Source organism: Humulus lupulus, chromosome 4 (genome assembly GCF_963169125.1).
Source record: "Humulus lupulus chromosome 4, drHumLupu1.1, whole genome shotgun sequence".
In the NCBI taxonomy this organism is placed as follows: Eukaryota; Viridiplantae; Streptophyta; class Magnoliopsida; order Rosales; family Cannabaceae; genus Humulus; species Humulus lupulus.
In genome coordinates, this window is record NC_084796.1 from 25387748 (window position 1) to 25403407 (window position 15660).

At 38.9% G+C, this 15660-nt stretch overlaps 2 protein-coding genes across 2 annotated transcripts; both read left to right on the top strand.

The window, feature by feature from the left end:
* Nucleotides 1-12264: 12264 nt before the first annotated feature.
* On the top strand, nt 12265-13125 carry LOC133832010 (uncharacterized protein At2g29880-like). The gene is made up of 2 exons (XM_062262406.1): nt 12265-12408; nt 12502-13125. Exons 1-2 carry the CDS (start codon nt 12265-12267, stop codon nt 13123-13125), a joined length of 768 nt encoding a protein of 255 aa, XP_062118390.1.
* Nucleotides 13126-13282: 157 nt separating this feature from the next.
* On the top strand, nt 13283-14722 carry LOC133832011 (uncharacterized). Its single transcript, XM_062262407.1, has 3 exons — nt 13283-13801; nt 13895-14126; nt 14205-14722. The coding sequence occupies exons 1-3, from the start codon at nt 13283-13285 to the stop codon at nt 14720-14722; spliced, it is 1269 nt and encodes a 422-aa protein (XP_062118391.1).
* Nucleotides 14723-15660: the final 938 nt, after the last annotated feature.

Genomic DNA, 15660 nt, shown 5'->3' on the forward strand with positions numbered 1-15660 from the left:
ATATAAAAGAATAACATAAACATATTAAAAAAAATTAAACCAAAACATTGTTGATGGTTTTTTTTTTTTTTAAATATGCGATAGCTTCTTAGATCACAAAATACCATATTTAAGGTACACAATATTCATTATGTTATCCAAAAAACAGGCACGAATGACGTGGCAAGTGATTACCGGACGCGTGGCTGACACTTGGCGGAATTCTGCTAGGGTATCAACCAGAAGAGATATTACAAGCAAAAGGCAATCGAAGCTTACCTGCGACCAGTATGGTCGCAGGTTCCAGGTTCCGCGTGCCTCATGATACTTTTATAAAGATCTTAATCAATCTCGAAATTGACTCCCATGATTTCCTGAGTATCTGATTATTTAGGAAAGAATATCTGTAACAAATGAATGTAATCCCCCTTGAGCCTATAAATAAAGAAAGATAGCTCAAGGAAGGGACTTTTTTGCCTTCGAATTATTTGAGACTAGAGTGATTTTATTTGATATATTGTTTTGTTCTTCAGAGGTTAGCGAAACTCATTGAACCCTAGTTCTTTGATCACTCCTTTGAATCCTATATCAATAACAATTCAAGTGGACGTAGGTTATTACCAGATTCTGGGGCCGAACCACTATAAACTTTTGTGTTCCTTATTATTTCGTCATCATATTCTTTCCAACGTGTTTGTCCACATCAAGCATATTTGACTCCGTGTCAGTTGGCCAAATTCAGGGTCAACATTCTGGTGCTTTCATTGAGAGCTTGATACAGCATCGTTGAGAAGATCAATGGCGAAAACTACCAGGAAAACTGGACAGGCGGCCGGCGCTGCATCATCTCACCCGCCTCATCCTCCTCCAAACGTGGCTGAGGATGAGCCACATTTGGAAGTTGATGAGGAAGAAATGGACGACGCGACGCTGAAGAATACCCTAGGGGCGTTGCACGAAGAACTGGCCAATCTGAGGGCCAGCCAGGAATGTACTGCCGAAACCATGGCGCGACAGCAACAAGAAATTGAGCGGCAGCGCCTGGAGCTTAGTGAAAGGCAGGCGGAGATGGACCGTCGCCAGAGGGAGGCCATGGCAGCCTTACAATTGGTCAGGAATCAGGCTGCACCTGCCTCACAGCCTGATCAACCCGCAAATGGGCCACCCCACAGGGGTCCCAATCCTATCCCGCCTATCCAACCCTCGAGCCCACAATGGCCTGAGCAGCCACCGGCACCTCAGGACAACGTCCCGCTGATGGACCCTGAGGCACAGCCTCCATCCCAAGCTGGTCGCGGCAATCCCCCGCAGCAGAGGGAAAATAAGACTGGGCAGCAACCTCGCAGTCCTAGACGCCATAGGGGCGACAAGCCAAACCCTCCGAGCAGAGGACAGCATCCTCTTGGTAACAGGAGGAACTCAGAGTTAGGCTATGCGGTCCGAGGCCCCCCACGGCATGATAATGCACGGGGACCTAATGACCAACGCAGACCACCCCCTAATGCTCAGGAGGTTCTAGCCCGAGAAGGCAATCGAGGGAACAGTCGATCCCACCATAGCCAATCAAGATTCAGAGATGGCCATGGTTATAATGAGGCTGACTCAGGCAGAGGGAATGTCGGTCGGAGGAATGAAGAAAGAGGTGGAGGCAGGAGCCAGCCACCTCAGGAGGACCAACCCGACAGACGGGACGCTGGGGGGCAGCCTAGACAAAATAACGTCTTCAACCGGCTCGGCGCTAGCGAGCAGCGGAGGAGAGACAAGGACTTAAGAGATGTACTCAACGATCGCCGAGAGCGGCACGGCGAGTACGTCCCCTCAGCACCAGAGGCCACGGCGATTCCTGGAGCTGTGCAGGCCCAGATAGATGCCCTCAACCAGGCAGTGCAGTAGCTGGTCGGGGGAAGAACATCTTACATCGACCACGATAGGAGGAAAGGCACTCCTTTCATCCAGAGGATAGCTATGGTAGAAACTCCTAGCAAGTTTAAAATGCCCACGCTTCCAAACTTCGATGGGTATGGTGACCCAGTATCTCACGTCAACAAGTTTGAGATACAAATGGACATTCAGAAAATGTCTGAGGACGCTCGGTGCAGGATCTTCCCTGCAACACTTTCTGATGTCGCACAGGAGTGGTTTTTTAAATTCCCTCCTACAAGTATAGTTTCCTGGGAAATGTTCGTAAAGGAGTTTTACGGACAGTTCTACGCGGGTCGTGTGCACCCGACTGAGGAAAACCAGCTGGTTGAAATATGCCAGCAAGATGGAGAACCACTGAAAGACTACATCCAGCGCTTCATGCGAGCAGCTGCTGGAGCAAAAATAGTGGGAGACGAAGGAAAGATGATGGCGATAACCGCAGGGGTTAAGCGCCGCACTCCTCTCTGGAACAGCCTCCGAAAACATGGGGTTAGAACTACCCAGGAATTCTTGGATCGGGCTGATCGCTACATCAAGCTCGAAGATGCCATCGCCGACGAAGGAAAGCCCCCAGGCAAGGATAAAAGGACCGCCGAGCCCGCCAAAGCCGCCAATGGGTCCAAGCCCAACGGCAACGGGAACGGCAACGGGAATGGCAAGAATGGGGGGAAACGACCACACAATGAGCCTTCCACCTCTGAAAATAAACGAGCCAAGGGTAACCGTTATGAACCCCGGTTCACTAACTATACTACCCTAGTTGAGTCTCAAGGAGAAGTTTATCAGGCCACGAGTTCCAGCGTGCCTTATAAGAAACCTGCTCCCATTCGAAAGGATATTTCGAGAAGAGACACTACCAAGTTCTGTGGTTATCATAACGACTACAGACATGATACCAATGAATGCAACCAGCTGAAGGATGAGATCGAGTTCCTTATTCGACAAGGAAAATTGAGAAGATATATACGGGCCTCGGGAAATTCCCAAGGAGAAGCTCCAGGTGGCAACGAGCAAGCGCCCACACGCCAACACTCGCCACCTTTGCAGCCTGACCCCGTGACTGGCACATTGTTAACCATCTGTGGAGGCCCGCACCTCGCGAGAAACAGCGGAAAGGCTAGAGAACGATATGCTCGGACTCTGCGCCACGACCAGGACATCGAGATGATGACTGTGGATGACCGCGCGCCGAAAAAGGCTCGATCAGAAGAAGGTGAAATAACCTTCTCTGATAGCGATGCCCAACATGTCCGGTTCCCACATTCCGATCCGCTGGTCGTGGATATCCAAATGGCCAACATGATGGTGAAGAGAGTGCTGGTTGATACAGGAAGTTCGGTGAATATCCTGTATAAGTCTTCGCTGGAACGCATGAAGTTGTCCGTTAAGGACTTGGAGCCCTGCAACCAAACAATATACGGCTTCTCTGGTGAGGGACTCGTCCCCTCAGGGTCAATCAGACTACCAGTGACAGCAGGTGCAGCGTCTGCTACCAGGACATTACTCACTACTTTTATAGTAATCGATTGTCCTTCGGCATACAATGCCGTCATTGGGAGGCCTATACTGGTTGATCTACGGGCCGTCACCTCTATGTGGCACTTAGCAATGAAATTCCCGATGGACGTAGGGGTAGGACGCGTGTTGGGAAACCAGAGGGAGGCTAGGGAGTGCTACAACGCCTCAGTCACAAAGGCGAAGAAGGGAATGTCAAAGAGCACTCCCCCAGATAGGTTGCAGATGGAAATTGATACACAAGCCCAATCTGGTGATGAAGTCACCAAATAGGGTGTTCCCAAAGTGAGGATAGAGATTTAGATCCTCGCTTTGGGGATTTTGAAGAAAACGTTGGACCCGTCGAGGACCTGGAAGATGTCCAACTTGGCGAGAAAGACCCGACCAGAGTCGTGAAGGTCGGGAAAAAATTAGAACCAACCACGAAGCATGCACTGGTGGAGTTTTTGCAGAAAAACTAGGAAGTCTTTGCCTGGTCGCACAAATACATGGCTGGGATAGATCCTGCAGTTATCAGCCATGTCCTGAACATAGACAAGTGTTTTCCGCCCGTGCAACAGAAAAGAAGGCTGCTCGATAAGGATCGGTCGAGAGCCTTAAAAGAAGAAGTTGAGAGATTAAAGGAGAATGGGTTCATCAAGGTGGCGTTTTATCCATCGTGGGTCTCTAATCCTGTACTGGTTTCTAAGCCTAACGGCAAATGGCGAACCTGTGTGGATTTTACAGACCTCAATAAAGCCTGCCCGAAGGATTGCTTCCCACTCCCAAGGATCGACCAGTTGGTCGATGCTACAGCAGGACACGAGATGCTCTCCTTCATGGATGCATACTCAGGCTATAATCAGATTAGCATGCATCCCCCTGACGAGGATCACACCAGCTTTCGGACCGATACAGGATTATACTGCTATAAAGTAATGCCCTGTGGACTGAAAAATGCAGGTGCGACTTACCAGCGATTGGTTAATCACATGTTTAAAGAATTGAGCGGCGTAAACATGGAGGTGTACGTGGACGACATGCTTGTAAAGTCGAAAAAGGTAGAAGGACATGTGAAGGATTTGCAAGAGTGTTTCGATGTATTGAACAAGTACCAGATGAAACTAAATCCTCTCAAATGTTCCTTCGAAGTTAGATCAGGGAAATTTTTGGGGTTCATTGTTAATTCAAGAGGAATCGAGGCCAACCCCGACAAGATAAAAGCCTTGATCGACATGAAATCGCCAGAGAAGATCATAGATGTACAAAGTTTAATTGGAAGAATTACAGCCCTAAGTAGATTTATTTCCAAGTCAACAGATAAATGTGTCCCTTTCTTTAATCTACTTAGGGGCAACAAGAAATTTGAATGGACAGGAGACTGCGAGCAAGCTTTTCAGGCCTTGAAAGCCCATATGGCACAGCCTCCTATTTTATCAAAGCCTATCGAAGGAGAAACTTTGTTCATTTACCTGGCGATCACTGAAGTTGCTGCTAGTGCGGTACTAGTACGAGAGGAAGAAGGCGTACAAAAAGCAGTTTACTATGTAAGCAAGAGGCTGATCGGAGCAGAACTGAGGTATCCTCCCATCGAGAGGTTAGCATACTGTTTAATCTTGGCCTCAAGGAAACTACGTCCTTACTTCCAAGCCCATCCCATTACAGTCTTAACTGACCAGCCCCTTCAGCAAGTCCTCCAAAAACCAGAGGCGGCTGGGCGTTTATTAAAATGGGCAGTCGAACTGGGGCAGTTCGATATTACATATTCACCGCGAGCAGCAATAAAAGGACAAGTCTTGGCTGATCTTATTGCAGAGTTCACCAAACTCCCGGACAGCGAGCAGTGCGAAAGGCCTAGTGCGCCTGAGCCTCAAGATGAAGCTCCATCGTGGAAGTTATTCACAGATGGGTCGTCAAATGAATCTCACGCAGGAGCAGGAGTGATCTTGATAACGCCAGAAAGGCATCAATTTCACTGCCCTTTTAGGTTCGACTTCACCGCGTCAAATAATGAAGCTGAATACGAAGCACTCCTCGCTGGATTAAGAATGGAAAAAGACATGAGTATAAAGGTGCTAGATATTTACAGTGATTCACAGCTGGTAGTGAATCAAGTTCTAGGGGAATACCAAGCGCAAGGCCTAAAAATGGTGGCCTACTTGAACAAAACTAAAGATCTATTGGCCCAGTTCAAGAAGTTTAGGGTCTGATTGGTATGGAATTTAGATTTGATTTTATGATTTCAAAAACTCAAAATGTGTGGGACCCACTAAAATATATGATTGGTATGGTGTTTTTGAAAAGTGTATCCTGATCATAATTGTAATATTGTGTTATAATTTAGGAAACAATCATTTCACGTTTTCACCGTTTTGTGATATTTTCTCCGAAAAAACCTCCCAAGCCTTAGACCCACTTCTCGTCAAAAGCTCTGGCCTCAAACCAGCCTCTCTTCGAATGCTCCAGCCTCACAGTCAGATCTCGTTGATTGCTCCGGCTCCCAGCAAGCTCAATTCCTCTGTAATCACCTCCTCTCTCTCTCTCTCTCTATATATATATATATTTATATGTGTGCGTATAAGTTGGTGTTGCTGGAATTTGTGTTTTTATCTTCAGTGTTCAGTTTTGATTTCTTAAAATTAAGGGTGTGAGTTCTCTTCTCTAATGGCTGCTCTAGCTTTTGTGAGATTATAATTTGTGAGTAACTTGGTGTGATTAGATAACCGTGTCTAGGTATTTAGGAATGCATTTATTGTGTTTATTTTGGTTGCAGTGAACAAATTTATGGGTCTTGACCAAATTTGCTAGATGCAGCAAATAAAACTTGTCATAAGATCTTTTTTTTTAAGTAAACCATATCCAACAATTAGGAGAAGAAGAAAAAATCTAAAATGAAGAGCCTAATGCAAAATGATTAGGTCACGATCAGACCCAACACTTTCTTTCTCCTCCTCCTGTTTTCTTCTTCAAAGACGGCAGCCATGGAAGTTCACTGCATTGTCACCCACTCTATCCCAATGTCGAGGACTTTCTTCTCATGGAACCAAGCCTCCTCAATGAACCCTCACAGGTCCCTCGGTGCTGTAAAGAAGATGAGAAGCTCTTCTGCCTGCCACCGCCCTTTTACAACCCCTTCACGACGACGTCGATGCCGGGAATGGATTGCCACGACTAAGAAAAGCATGGAAGTGATCTTGGGTGTCGTTGAAACACCATGAAAAGAGGAGGGAGAACTCGGCCAAGCTCCCAAACACCATGAGACTGTCGTGGCTGGAATTCTTCATGATGTGGTTGAAAACACATGTAGAAGTTTGCAAAAAATAGAATAGGAAATTGGTGTAGATGTAGTTAAATTGGTCACTGGTGTTTCCAGGTTGAGTTATATCAATCAGGTATAACTAACAACTTATGATTAAAGAGAAATAATTATTATTATAGTTGGACTTTCGATTGCTTTTTTAATAAAAACAATAGTTAGGCATCTTGTAACTCTTGTTTTTTTGGACACTAATAGCTTGTGAGAATATGGATATCTTCATAGTGTCAACTGTAAAGTCCTAGAAAAATACTTGTTTCTTGAAGATAACCATTCCATGACTAAATACTATTACATCTGACCCTACCAATTATGATAAGTAAAGATGTCGTGGAGAGTTTTGTTGTTAAAATGTTTAGATTTTGATACTTCATTGGAATCGTGGCATTACATACTATTAATGTTGATCTCATGGATAATTAGTAGTTAGAGTGTTCTATATATGCTAGATATACTACAAGAAACAACTGCATTATTGTGGTATTGATAGGTACTATAGTTTGTTTTATTTGTTTTTTGGAAGAGTTGCATGTTTGAAATGTCTTTACACGTAAGTGCATATCCTTTTGGGACTAGAATATGCACATTATTCATACAGAGAAATAGATAGGTGGTAGAAGCTTTATGGGTTTGGATCCCATTTAGAAATCTAATTTGCAGAAACTTTGTGTATAGAAATGAATAAATCTGATAACTTTTTTTTTTCCCTTTAAAATAGTTAGACTGGAGTTAGATTTATATTTTTTTTCTAAAATATGCAGTCTTTCTTGAAACTGCTCTGTTGACCATGATTTTACTTCTACTTACTATTTTGATGACATCAGTTAGTTCAATAACAAAACATAAGGTGCTTTGAGAATGCAGCTTAAAACATGGTCTGAGTGACTTATCAATTTAGAATTGGTATATGACTTAGTATATTAAAAAACATGGTCTGTTCTGTTGTTTAATGTTACATTATTCACCTTTGTTTTTGGTTTTACATTTAAATTGCTATCTATCATATCATAATAACAATAAAGAGTTATTATTGACTTTGTTGGGTATATATATTAGTACTATGAATTTCTAATTAGTCTTGCCCACTATGTGTTTGATAAATTGTATTTAGACACTTTTCACGTGTTTATCAATTTTTTTTAATATATCGTTCTTATAGATGTATCTCTTCTTAAAAATCAATCAATATTTATATCGGACGTAGTAATTTGATACAACATTTTTATAAGGACAAAACGATTATAGATGGAAAATACATTATATAATAAATAAACAATAATAAAACTTACAATATGAATTGAGATACAACATGTGGAATGGAGGTGTTATATAGTCTCTAAACCTCTCCAAAGACAGGGGAACACAATATATTAGACAGCAAAACAGTGGAACAAAACAGTGGAACACAATATATTAGACAGCAAAACTGCTCTAGCTCTATAAATATATATATATATATATTTATGTGTGTGTATAAGTTGGTGTTGCTGGAATTTGTGTTTTTATCTTCAGTGTTCAGTTTTGATTTCTTAAAATTAAGGGTGTGAGTTCTCTTCTCTAATGGCTGCTCTAGCTTTTGTGAGATTATAATTTGTGAGTAACTTGGTGTGATTAGATAATCTTGTCTGGGTATTTAGGAATGCATTTATTGTGTTTTTTTTTGTTGCAGTGAACAAATTTATGGGTCTTGACCAAATTTGCTAGATACATCAAATAAAACTTGTAATTAATATACTGAATTACATTCATAATATTGGGTAATTCTCATAAGATCTTTTTTTTTTTAAGTAAACCATATCCAACAATTATGAGAAGAAGAAAAAATCTAAAATGAAGAAAAAGTAATAGATACAACATTTTTATATGGGCAAAACGATTATAGATGGAAAATACATTATATAATAAATAAACAATAATAAAACTTACAATATGAATTGAGATACAACATGTGGAATAGAGGTGTTATATAGTCTCTAAACCTCTCCAAAAACAGGGAACACAAAATATTAGACAGCAAAATAGTGGAACAAAGATGACCATAGTAAATTTTTGTAACTGTTTCTTCTTAATTTGCATAAATGTAGAGAAATTCTTATTCACAAATTCAATCTATATATATGCCGATAATTTGTATATATCTGAATTGTTTTTCAAACATTGAGTTGCAGAGCATACAATTTACTATGGTGGAGGTGATGGTGTTATTTCTTTGTTTATAAAGTTCAATGTTCTAGAATTGGCTGATTCAGGATTTTCCCCATGTCAAAATTTATATGGACTGAGGATATTATGATTTCTGTCTTGTCTTAGGAGAACCTAGCTAGTAATATGCTTTTCTGTCTTGTCTTCCAAAGATATTAGGTTTAGCATGATACACATATCATTAGTCCAAGCATAAAGTTCAGTTACAAATGTTCATATATACTTGTCATTAGTTCATTTACTTTCTTCTTTAAACACATTATTCCTGGTAATATTCTTCTGCACTAACTTCTAAAAATTAACAGCCCTTCTATTACATTGGACATTTCATGAAAAATGATTTACAAGAAAACCAAGAAATATAGACAGAGTTAGATGTTCAAAAGATAGTAATAACAAATTTTCTGGCTTCTTTCTTTGTGTAATATGGTGTAAACTTATGAATTATTATTTCAATCCTGCTGTGTTCTTATCAACTTTTCTTTTTGGCAGGTTTCGGGGATTCTTTTGGAAAGCAGCTAGAATAGGTGGGTAATAATAAAGTATTTTGTTGCAAAATTTTCTTCACATTGCATGACATAATACATTGTAGAGTCCAAGAACTTTACTTAGCTAATTGTTTAGTAGTATTATAGTATGTTTAGTGTTATCATTGTTACTTTGGATTTTTGGTTCAGACCGGGAGTTATTTGGACACTCATAGTAGTACTTATAGATTTTCTAAGTTTAACCTATAGTTTAAGAATATTAAGTATAACCTAAGGTTTGATTAATGTGTCTGATATTAAGGATTATATTATTATATTATAAGGTTTAGACATCAACCAATAGGATTTTAAGCACATGTTTTGAATGGTAATTAAGGGTTAAGTATTTTTGAGGATTAAATTAAATAAGGGTAAAAGTTTGAATGTATAGGGTCAGTCAGCAGCTTTGAGCACGTTGAGGGCTTAGTCAAGGCTGTTTACTCCATTCAAACTCAGCTAAAAATGTGTAAATTCGTGTTTAAATATTCAGCGTATGCCGATATATCGCAGCTATAGGGGGCGATATGTCGCAGCACGTAGATACGGAAAACACGAATCGATGCACGGTCGCCTCGGGAACAAAGGTCCAGGCGATATATCGCCTATAGGGGGCGATATATCGCCTCCACCAGCATGAATTCAAATACATTTGAATTCTTTTCCCTTCAGCCATTCAAACTCCTTCAACAGTCCAGCATCTTCTGAACAAGTCTTCAGCCTCTGCTGAACGATTATTCAAATGATTTTCACTTAAAAAGCCATTATTTTTATTCAAGTAAAATCAAGATATTTTCATTCCCAAACTCTATAAATAGGACCTAGTACCCAGCCATTATTCACCATTTGCTCTAAGTTCAGAGGCTGCTAGTGTTAAGTGAGTGTGAGAGTGTAAACACTTGGTTTGGGGAAAAACTATAAGCTTAAACATCATAAGCTTATTAAACACTTTGGGAAGTGAGTGCTATAGTATTTCGGTGGATGTTAGATTGATCTTGCAATCTTTGAGGTAAACCCAAAACTCTAGTTCTTTTCTGTATTTTTATGTTATTTCCTTTCTCAAAACCTTCTACTCAGTCCCCTAACCTTATTCTTATTTTGGTTAGGGAATCCAAGCTTTTAAGCATATAAGTCGGTAAGTATGTTTTCTATGGTTTAGTCTTTCCATCTCTTTCATTTCATCTCCTTTCTTTAGACTTACTCTTTCTTATGGTTTTAGGAGTGTTCCAACAATCCCAACTCAGTCCATAATCTCGGTAACTTTGGTAAGGAAATAGGCTAGAATCAACATGTTATGTGATTATGTTATCTATATGTTTTATGTTATTAAAAGTGTTATGATATATGTGTATGTTTGTAGGCTTGGGCATATGACCCATATGACTAACAAGACCCCAAATGGGTTATGGGCATATGACCTACTTAGCTAGTAGGACCCCACTAATCCCATGGGCATATGCTTGTTTAGTCTATGGGACCCCAAGTAATAATGGCCATTATAATAAGTGTATGTTATATGTATTATGTTAAGTCTTTATGTTTTCTTATGAAATTATGTATGTGACTTTGTGTTAGATTTTCCTTACTGGGCATTAGGCTCACTCCTTTCTGTTTATGTGCAGGAAAATAAGTTTAGAGGCGGAAAGATTCGTGACGCTTGGAGAATGTGTATCGATGATGAATGGAGTCAAGGGGCCGAGCGTTATTCGATTCGAGGATATAGTCTCCTTTTATGTTTTTATGGTTTTTATGTGTATTTTCCGCATTATTATGTAATGTCTTTTATTTTAAATCATGTTTTGTTTTAAAAACAATGGGATCCCATAATCCTTCTTAGTATTCTGTTTCTTTGTAAATAACTCTTATTTTTCAAGTTACTCAATAAATTATGGTATTTTTGTAAAAATGTAAGTTTTATGTATAGTTTCGATAATGGTCCAACTAGTCTAGATTAGTGGGTCATTACATACATGAACTTAAAATAATCTTTGTTGACTAAAATGCTTTGAAGAATGTGAGAAGTTGTTGTGAGTAGAAAGATAGTTTAGATTATATGATATAACATCTGGGACTCATTTCCAATTATAAGACAGCCCAAAGCCATAAAGCAAGTCTGCTTGGCTAACAAACTCTGAGCGTATGCTGTTTAATAAAAGTCTCTATTGGATGTTGATTAGTTTCCTTTCAATAGTTTGAAATTTGGTTTCTTGTCAGTTTTCCTAATAAAGTATTAATGGCTGAAATTTTTCCATCACATGAAGAAATTCCTAAAAAATGGGCTTAGCCAGAGTTACTGATTGAATTGTGTGGAAGATTTCTATATTGTGGTAGTGAAAAGTTGTTTAAATACTCAAAAGCTACTGAACAATTGTTTAATGAAAAGTTGTTCTGAGTCCTGAGTCCCTGATTAAATACTCATCATCTTTTGTTTGAAGTAGCAGCCGACCACACCACCATCACACAATTACAATCCATTTGCTCTCAATCTGCAACATCTGAGGTGAGCTCTTTTTCTCACTCTCTCTACTTTCTTTACATCTTGGAATTCTTTGATTTGAATGTTTGATTTTGAAAACTTGAGCTAATAAATTTAAAAGAAGCATTATTTATGAAGACATAGATTGTGATAGTTAAAATTATGATTAGATGGATGCGAAGAATGTAGACATTGACGATCATGCTTCTTGGCCTGAGGCTATTGAATCACATTATATTGGTCTTTTGTATGAAGAGGCTAAAAAAGGATAGCAAACAACAACCTTGGACAAAAAAGGATGGCTAAAAATAGAAAATGACATATTTAATTCTTTTGGAAAGAGATATAAAATGCATCAATTGAAATCCAAATTCAATCGGTTGAGAAAGGCACATCGAGAATTTTCTCATCTTTTGGAACAAACTGGTATGGGATGGGATACTCAAACAAAAACGGTTACAGCAAGTGATGAAGTATGGGACACTTATCTAAAGGTAATAGACTTATACTATAATTGTGTTGTTGATTACTTGATTATTCTAAATTCATGTTATGTAGTAATGTTGTGTGTTTTTGGATTTTTGTAGAAATATCCAAATGCCAAGAGATTTCGAAAAAAAGGATTGCAACATTATGAGATGCTTGGAAAAATATTCAATAATACAATAGCCACTGGTGGTATGAGTTATGCCTCCACTCAACTTCCGCCTTCTTCAGTTGAGGAACGCCAACAAGAGCGTCATTTTGTTGGCACTGGAGCACATGTTGATATTGATCTTGAATTTGATGGTGATAATTATGGAGAGGAAGAAGAAGTTACTGGTGTACGTCGTCGAGCTACTTCTGCTCCACCAGATGCACCAAAACCAAAAGAGAAAAAGAACAAAGGGGCTAATTCTGCCTTCGACCAAGTGATGGGAGAACTTGCAAAAAGTATTTCTGCTAAGACTGAGGCATCATTAACACGGAGTGAGACTATGCGTAACTATTATGAATCGAGAGAAAAAAGAATTAGCGAGGAAACCAGCAATGTCACTAATTCTTACAATGTGGAAGATTGTCAAAGCATTCTTGATGGTATTCCAAATCTGGATAACAAAATATACCTCAAAGCGTTGCATGAGTTTGTAGCAACCCCAGAATGGCGCGGAATATTCATGAGAATGAATGAGGAGCGTCGACGTGCTTATCTTGATTCATTGTTGGAGTGATTTAATATTGTTTATTTATTATGACTTTGTCTGTTATGAACTACCAAACCATGAACTTTGTCTGTTATGACTTTATCTTAGATAATGTGTAATGAACTTTACTTGGTGTTTATTGTCGTGATTGAACTTTTATTATTGTCATAATTAGGTACCTAAGATGGATGATTCAGATGAGGAGTTTGAAATATTATTTGGTGATACTTCGTCTTCATCAAGCGAGGAATTAATTGGTCGAGTTCTCATGGCTAATCGAATACATGAGATGCAAAAATCTCAACAGATTAGACAACCACTATGCACTTCAAATATGTCTGGACGTCAATATTTACTTGAGCTGCTAAATGGACATCCTGATAGATTTTGTTACACAATTAGAATGGACGTTAATACTTTTAGATCTTTATGTTGTCGATTAGTTGAAATGGAAGTCATAGAACATGACAGGGTAGTTAGTGTTGAAGAAGCTGTTGTCATGTTTCTATGGATAGTAACACACAACCAACGAGTTAGGACTGTGGCCGAAAGATATCAACATTCGGTAGAAACTGTTTGTCGTCAGTTTGGCAGAGTGCTAGATGCATTGTGTTATTTAGGAAATGAAGTAATAAGGCCTCTTCACTTTAATACTGTGCAAGCAGAAATTCAAAATAATTCGAAGTATTTCCCATGGTTTAAGGTAAATTTTATTTATTAATTTTAATAAAAAATTTGTTATAATTTATATGAATTTAATTGAAGTTGGTAATGATATATCTGATTTGTTATGTAGGATTGTGTTGGAGCAATTGATGGTACTCATGTAAGTGCTGCAGTTGCACCAGCTCTAAAACAACTTCCATATAGAGGAAGAAAAGTAGATGTAACACAAAATGTAATGGCTGCATGCTCCTTTAATATTATGTTTACTTATGTCTACGCTGGATGGGAAGGAACAGCCAATGACTCTCGAGTGCTTCTTGATGCAATTAGAAAAGACGATAACTTTCCCATGCCACCACCAGGTCTTAAATTACACTTGTCTTGATGCATTATAATTTTCTTTCACATTCCCTTGTTCATAATAAGTGATTTTAATATAGGTAAATACTATGTTGTTGATTCTGGCTATCTAAATATGCCTGGGTTTCTAGCACCATATCGTGGTGAACGTTATCACTTGCGTCGCTTTAGAGGAAGAGGGAACCATCCTAGAGGTGCGATGGAGTTATTCAATTATAGGCACTCATCATTGCGCAATGTGATTGAACGTTGTTTTGGACTTCTTAAAGCCAGGTTTCCCATTTTGAAGTCAATGCCTCCATACTTGCTTGGAAAGCAACGTCGAATACCAATAGCATGTTGCACTATCCACAACTGGATCAAAATGCATTCTATTAATGATAGAATGTTTGAACAATATTCAATTGATGCTACACTTGTTGAAGATAATGAAGGAACTGAAAGCCAATCTAATACAACAATAGAAAACCAACAAGAAGGAGATGAAGCAGGAAAACCACCACAGATTAATTTCAGTCAAGCTTATATGGCTCAGATGGAAAATGTTAGAGATGACATTGCTGGACAAATGTGGCTTAGTTATAACAATAATGTTTAGTTAATTAAAAATATGTAACTTTAATTTAGAAAAAAAAATTAAAATTAACGACAATGCAATATTGTTATGAATTTAATCAATGCACTATTATTAAATTTTAATTTATCAATATAATTAAATTTGTAGATAAATCAAAATTTAATATTATACAACTTATGTATATAAAATATAAAAATAAAAATAATATTCAGATTCAGCTGAACCAATCACGTTTTCAGTTTCTGTTATATTTTCAAATTTAAAACCAATCACAGATTCAGTTTTTTAAAACTCAAAAACAGTTTCCTGACATTGAACCAATCACATTTTCATAAACATGTTTTTAGTCACTAAATTCAGATTTTCATTTCAGAATCTCACTTTTCAAAAATACAGTTTTCTAATCACGAACCAATCAGACCCTTACCCTCCAGCAAATATCGCGGGATCAGAATTCGAACGCAGATGCCTTAGCCAAACTCGCGAACACGAAAGATGCTGACACTTTGAATATTGTGCCAGTGGAAAGATTGAGCGAGCCAAGCATACGAGCAAATGAAACCAGTATGGAAATTCGAATGGAAGATACATGGATGGCACCTTATTTGGAGTATCTTACAAATGGTGTACTACCATCAGATAGAAACAAGGCCAGAACTCTTCAAAGGCAAGCTGCTAGGTATATACTGGTCGATAGTGTTCTATACCGAAGGGGATATTCCTTGCCACTGCTCAGATGTATTACACCAGAGAAAGCTAAGGAGCTAATGAAGGAAGCACATGAAGGCTTCTGCGGGGATCACGCTGGGGGGCAAAGTTTGGTGAAAAAGATTCTAAGGCAGGGTTATTTCTGGCCGACTATAAACGAAGATTCAATGGAGTTTGTGCGAAAGTGCGATAAGTGTCAGAGGTTTTCCAAAATCCCACGCGCAGCTCCAAACGAGTTAAAACAGATGCAG

What these genes read in the sequence shown, in the direction of transcription:
- LOC133832010 (XM_062262406.1), top strand. Translation starts at nt 12,265, where the DNA reads ATGCATCAATTGAAATCCAAATTCAATCGGTTGAGAAAGGCACATCGA. An exon ending in TATGGGACACTTATCTAAAG is followed by an intron (nt 12,409 to 12,501) that starts GTAATAGACTTA and finishes GGATTTTTGTAG; the next exon opens with AAATATCCAAATGCCAAGAG.
- LOC133832011 (XM_062262407.1), top strand. Translation starts at nt 13,283, where the DNA reads ATGGATGATTCAGATGAGGAGTTTGAAATATTATTTGGTGATACTTCG. An exon ending in AGTATTTCCCATGGTTTAAG is followed by an intron (nt 13,802 to 13,894) that starts GTAAATTTTATT and finishes TTTGTTATGTAG; the next exon opens with GATTGTGTTGGAGCAATTGA. An exon ending in CTTTCCCATGCCACCACCAG is followed by an intron (nt 14,127 to 14,204) that starts GTCTTAAATTAC and finishes ATTTTAATATAG; the next exon opens with GTAAATACTATGTTGTTGAT.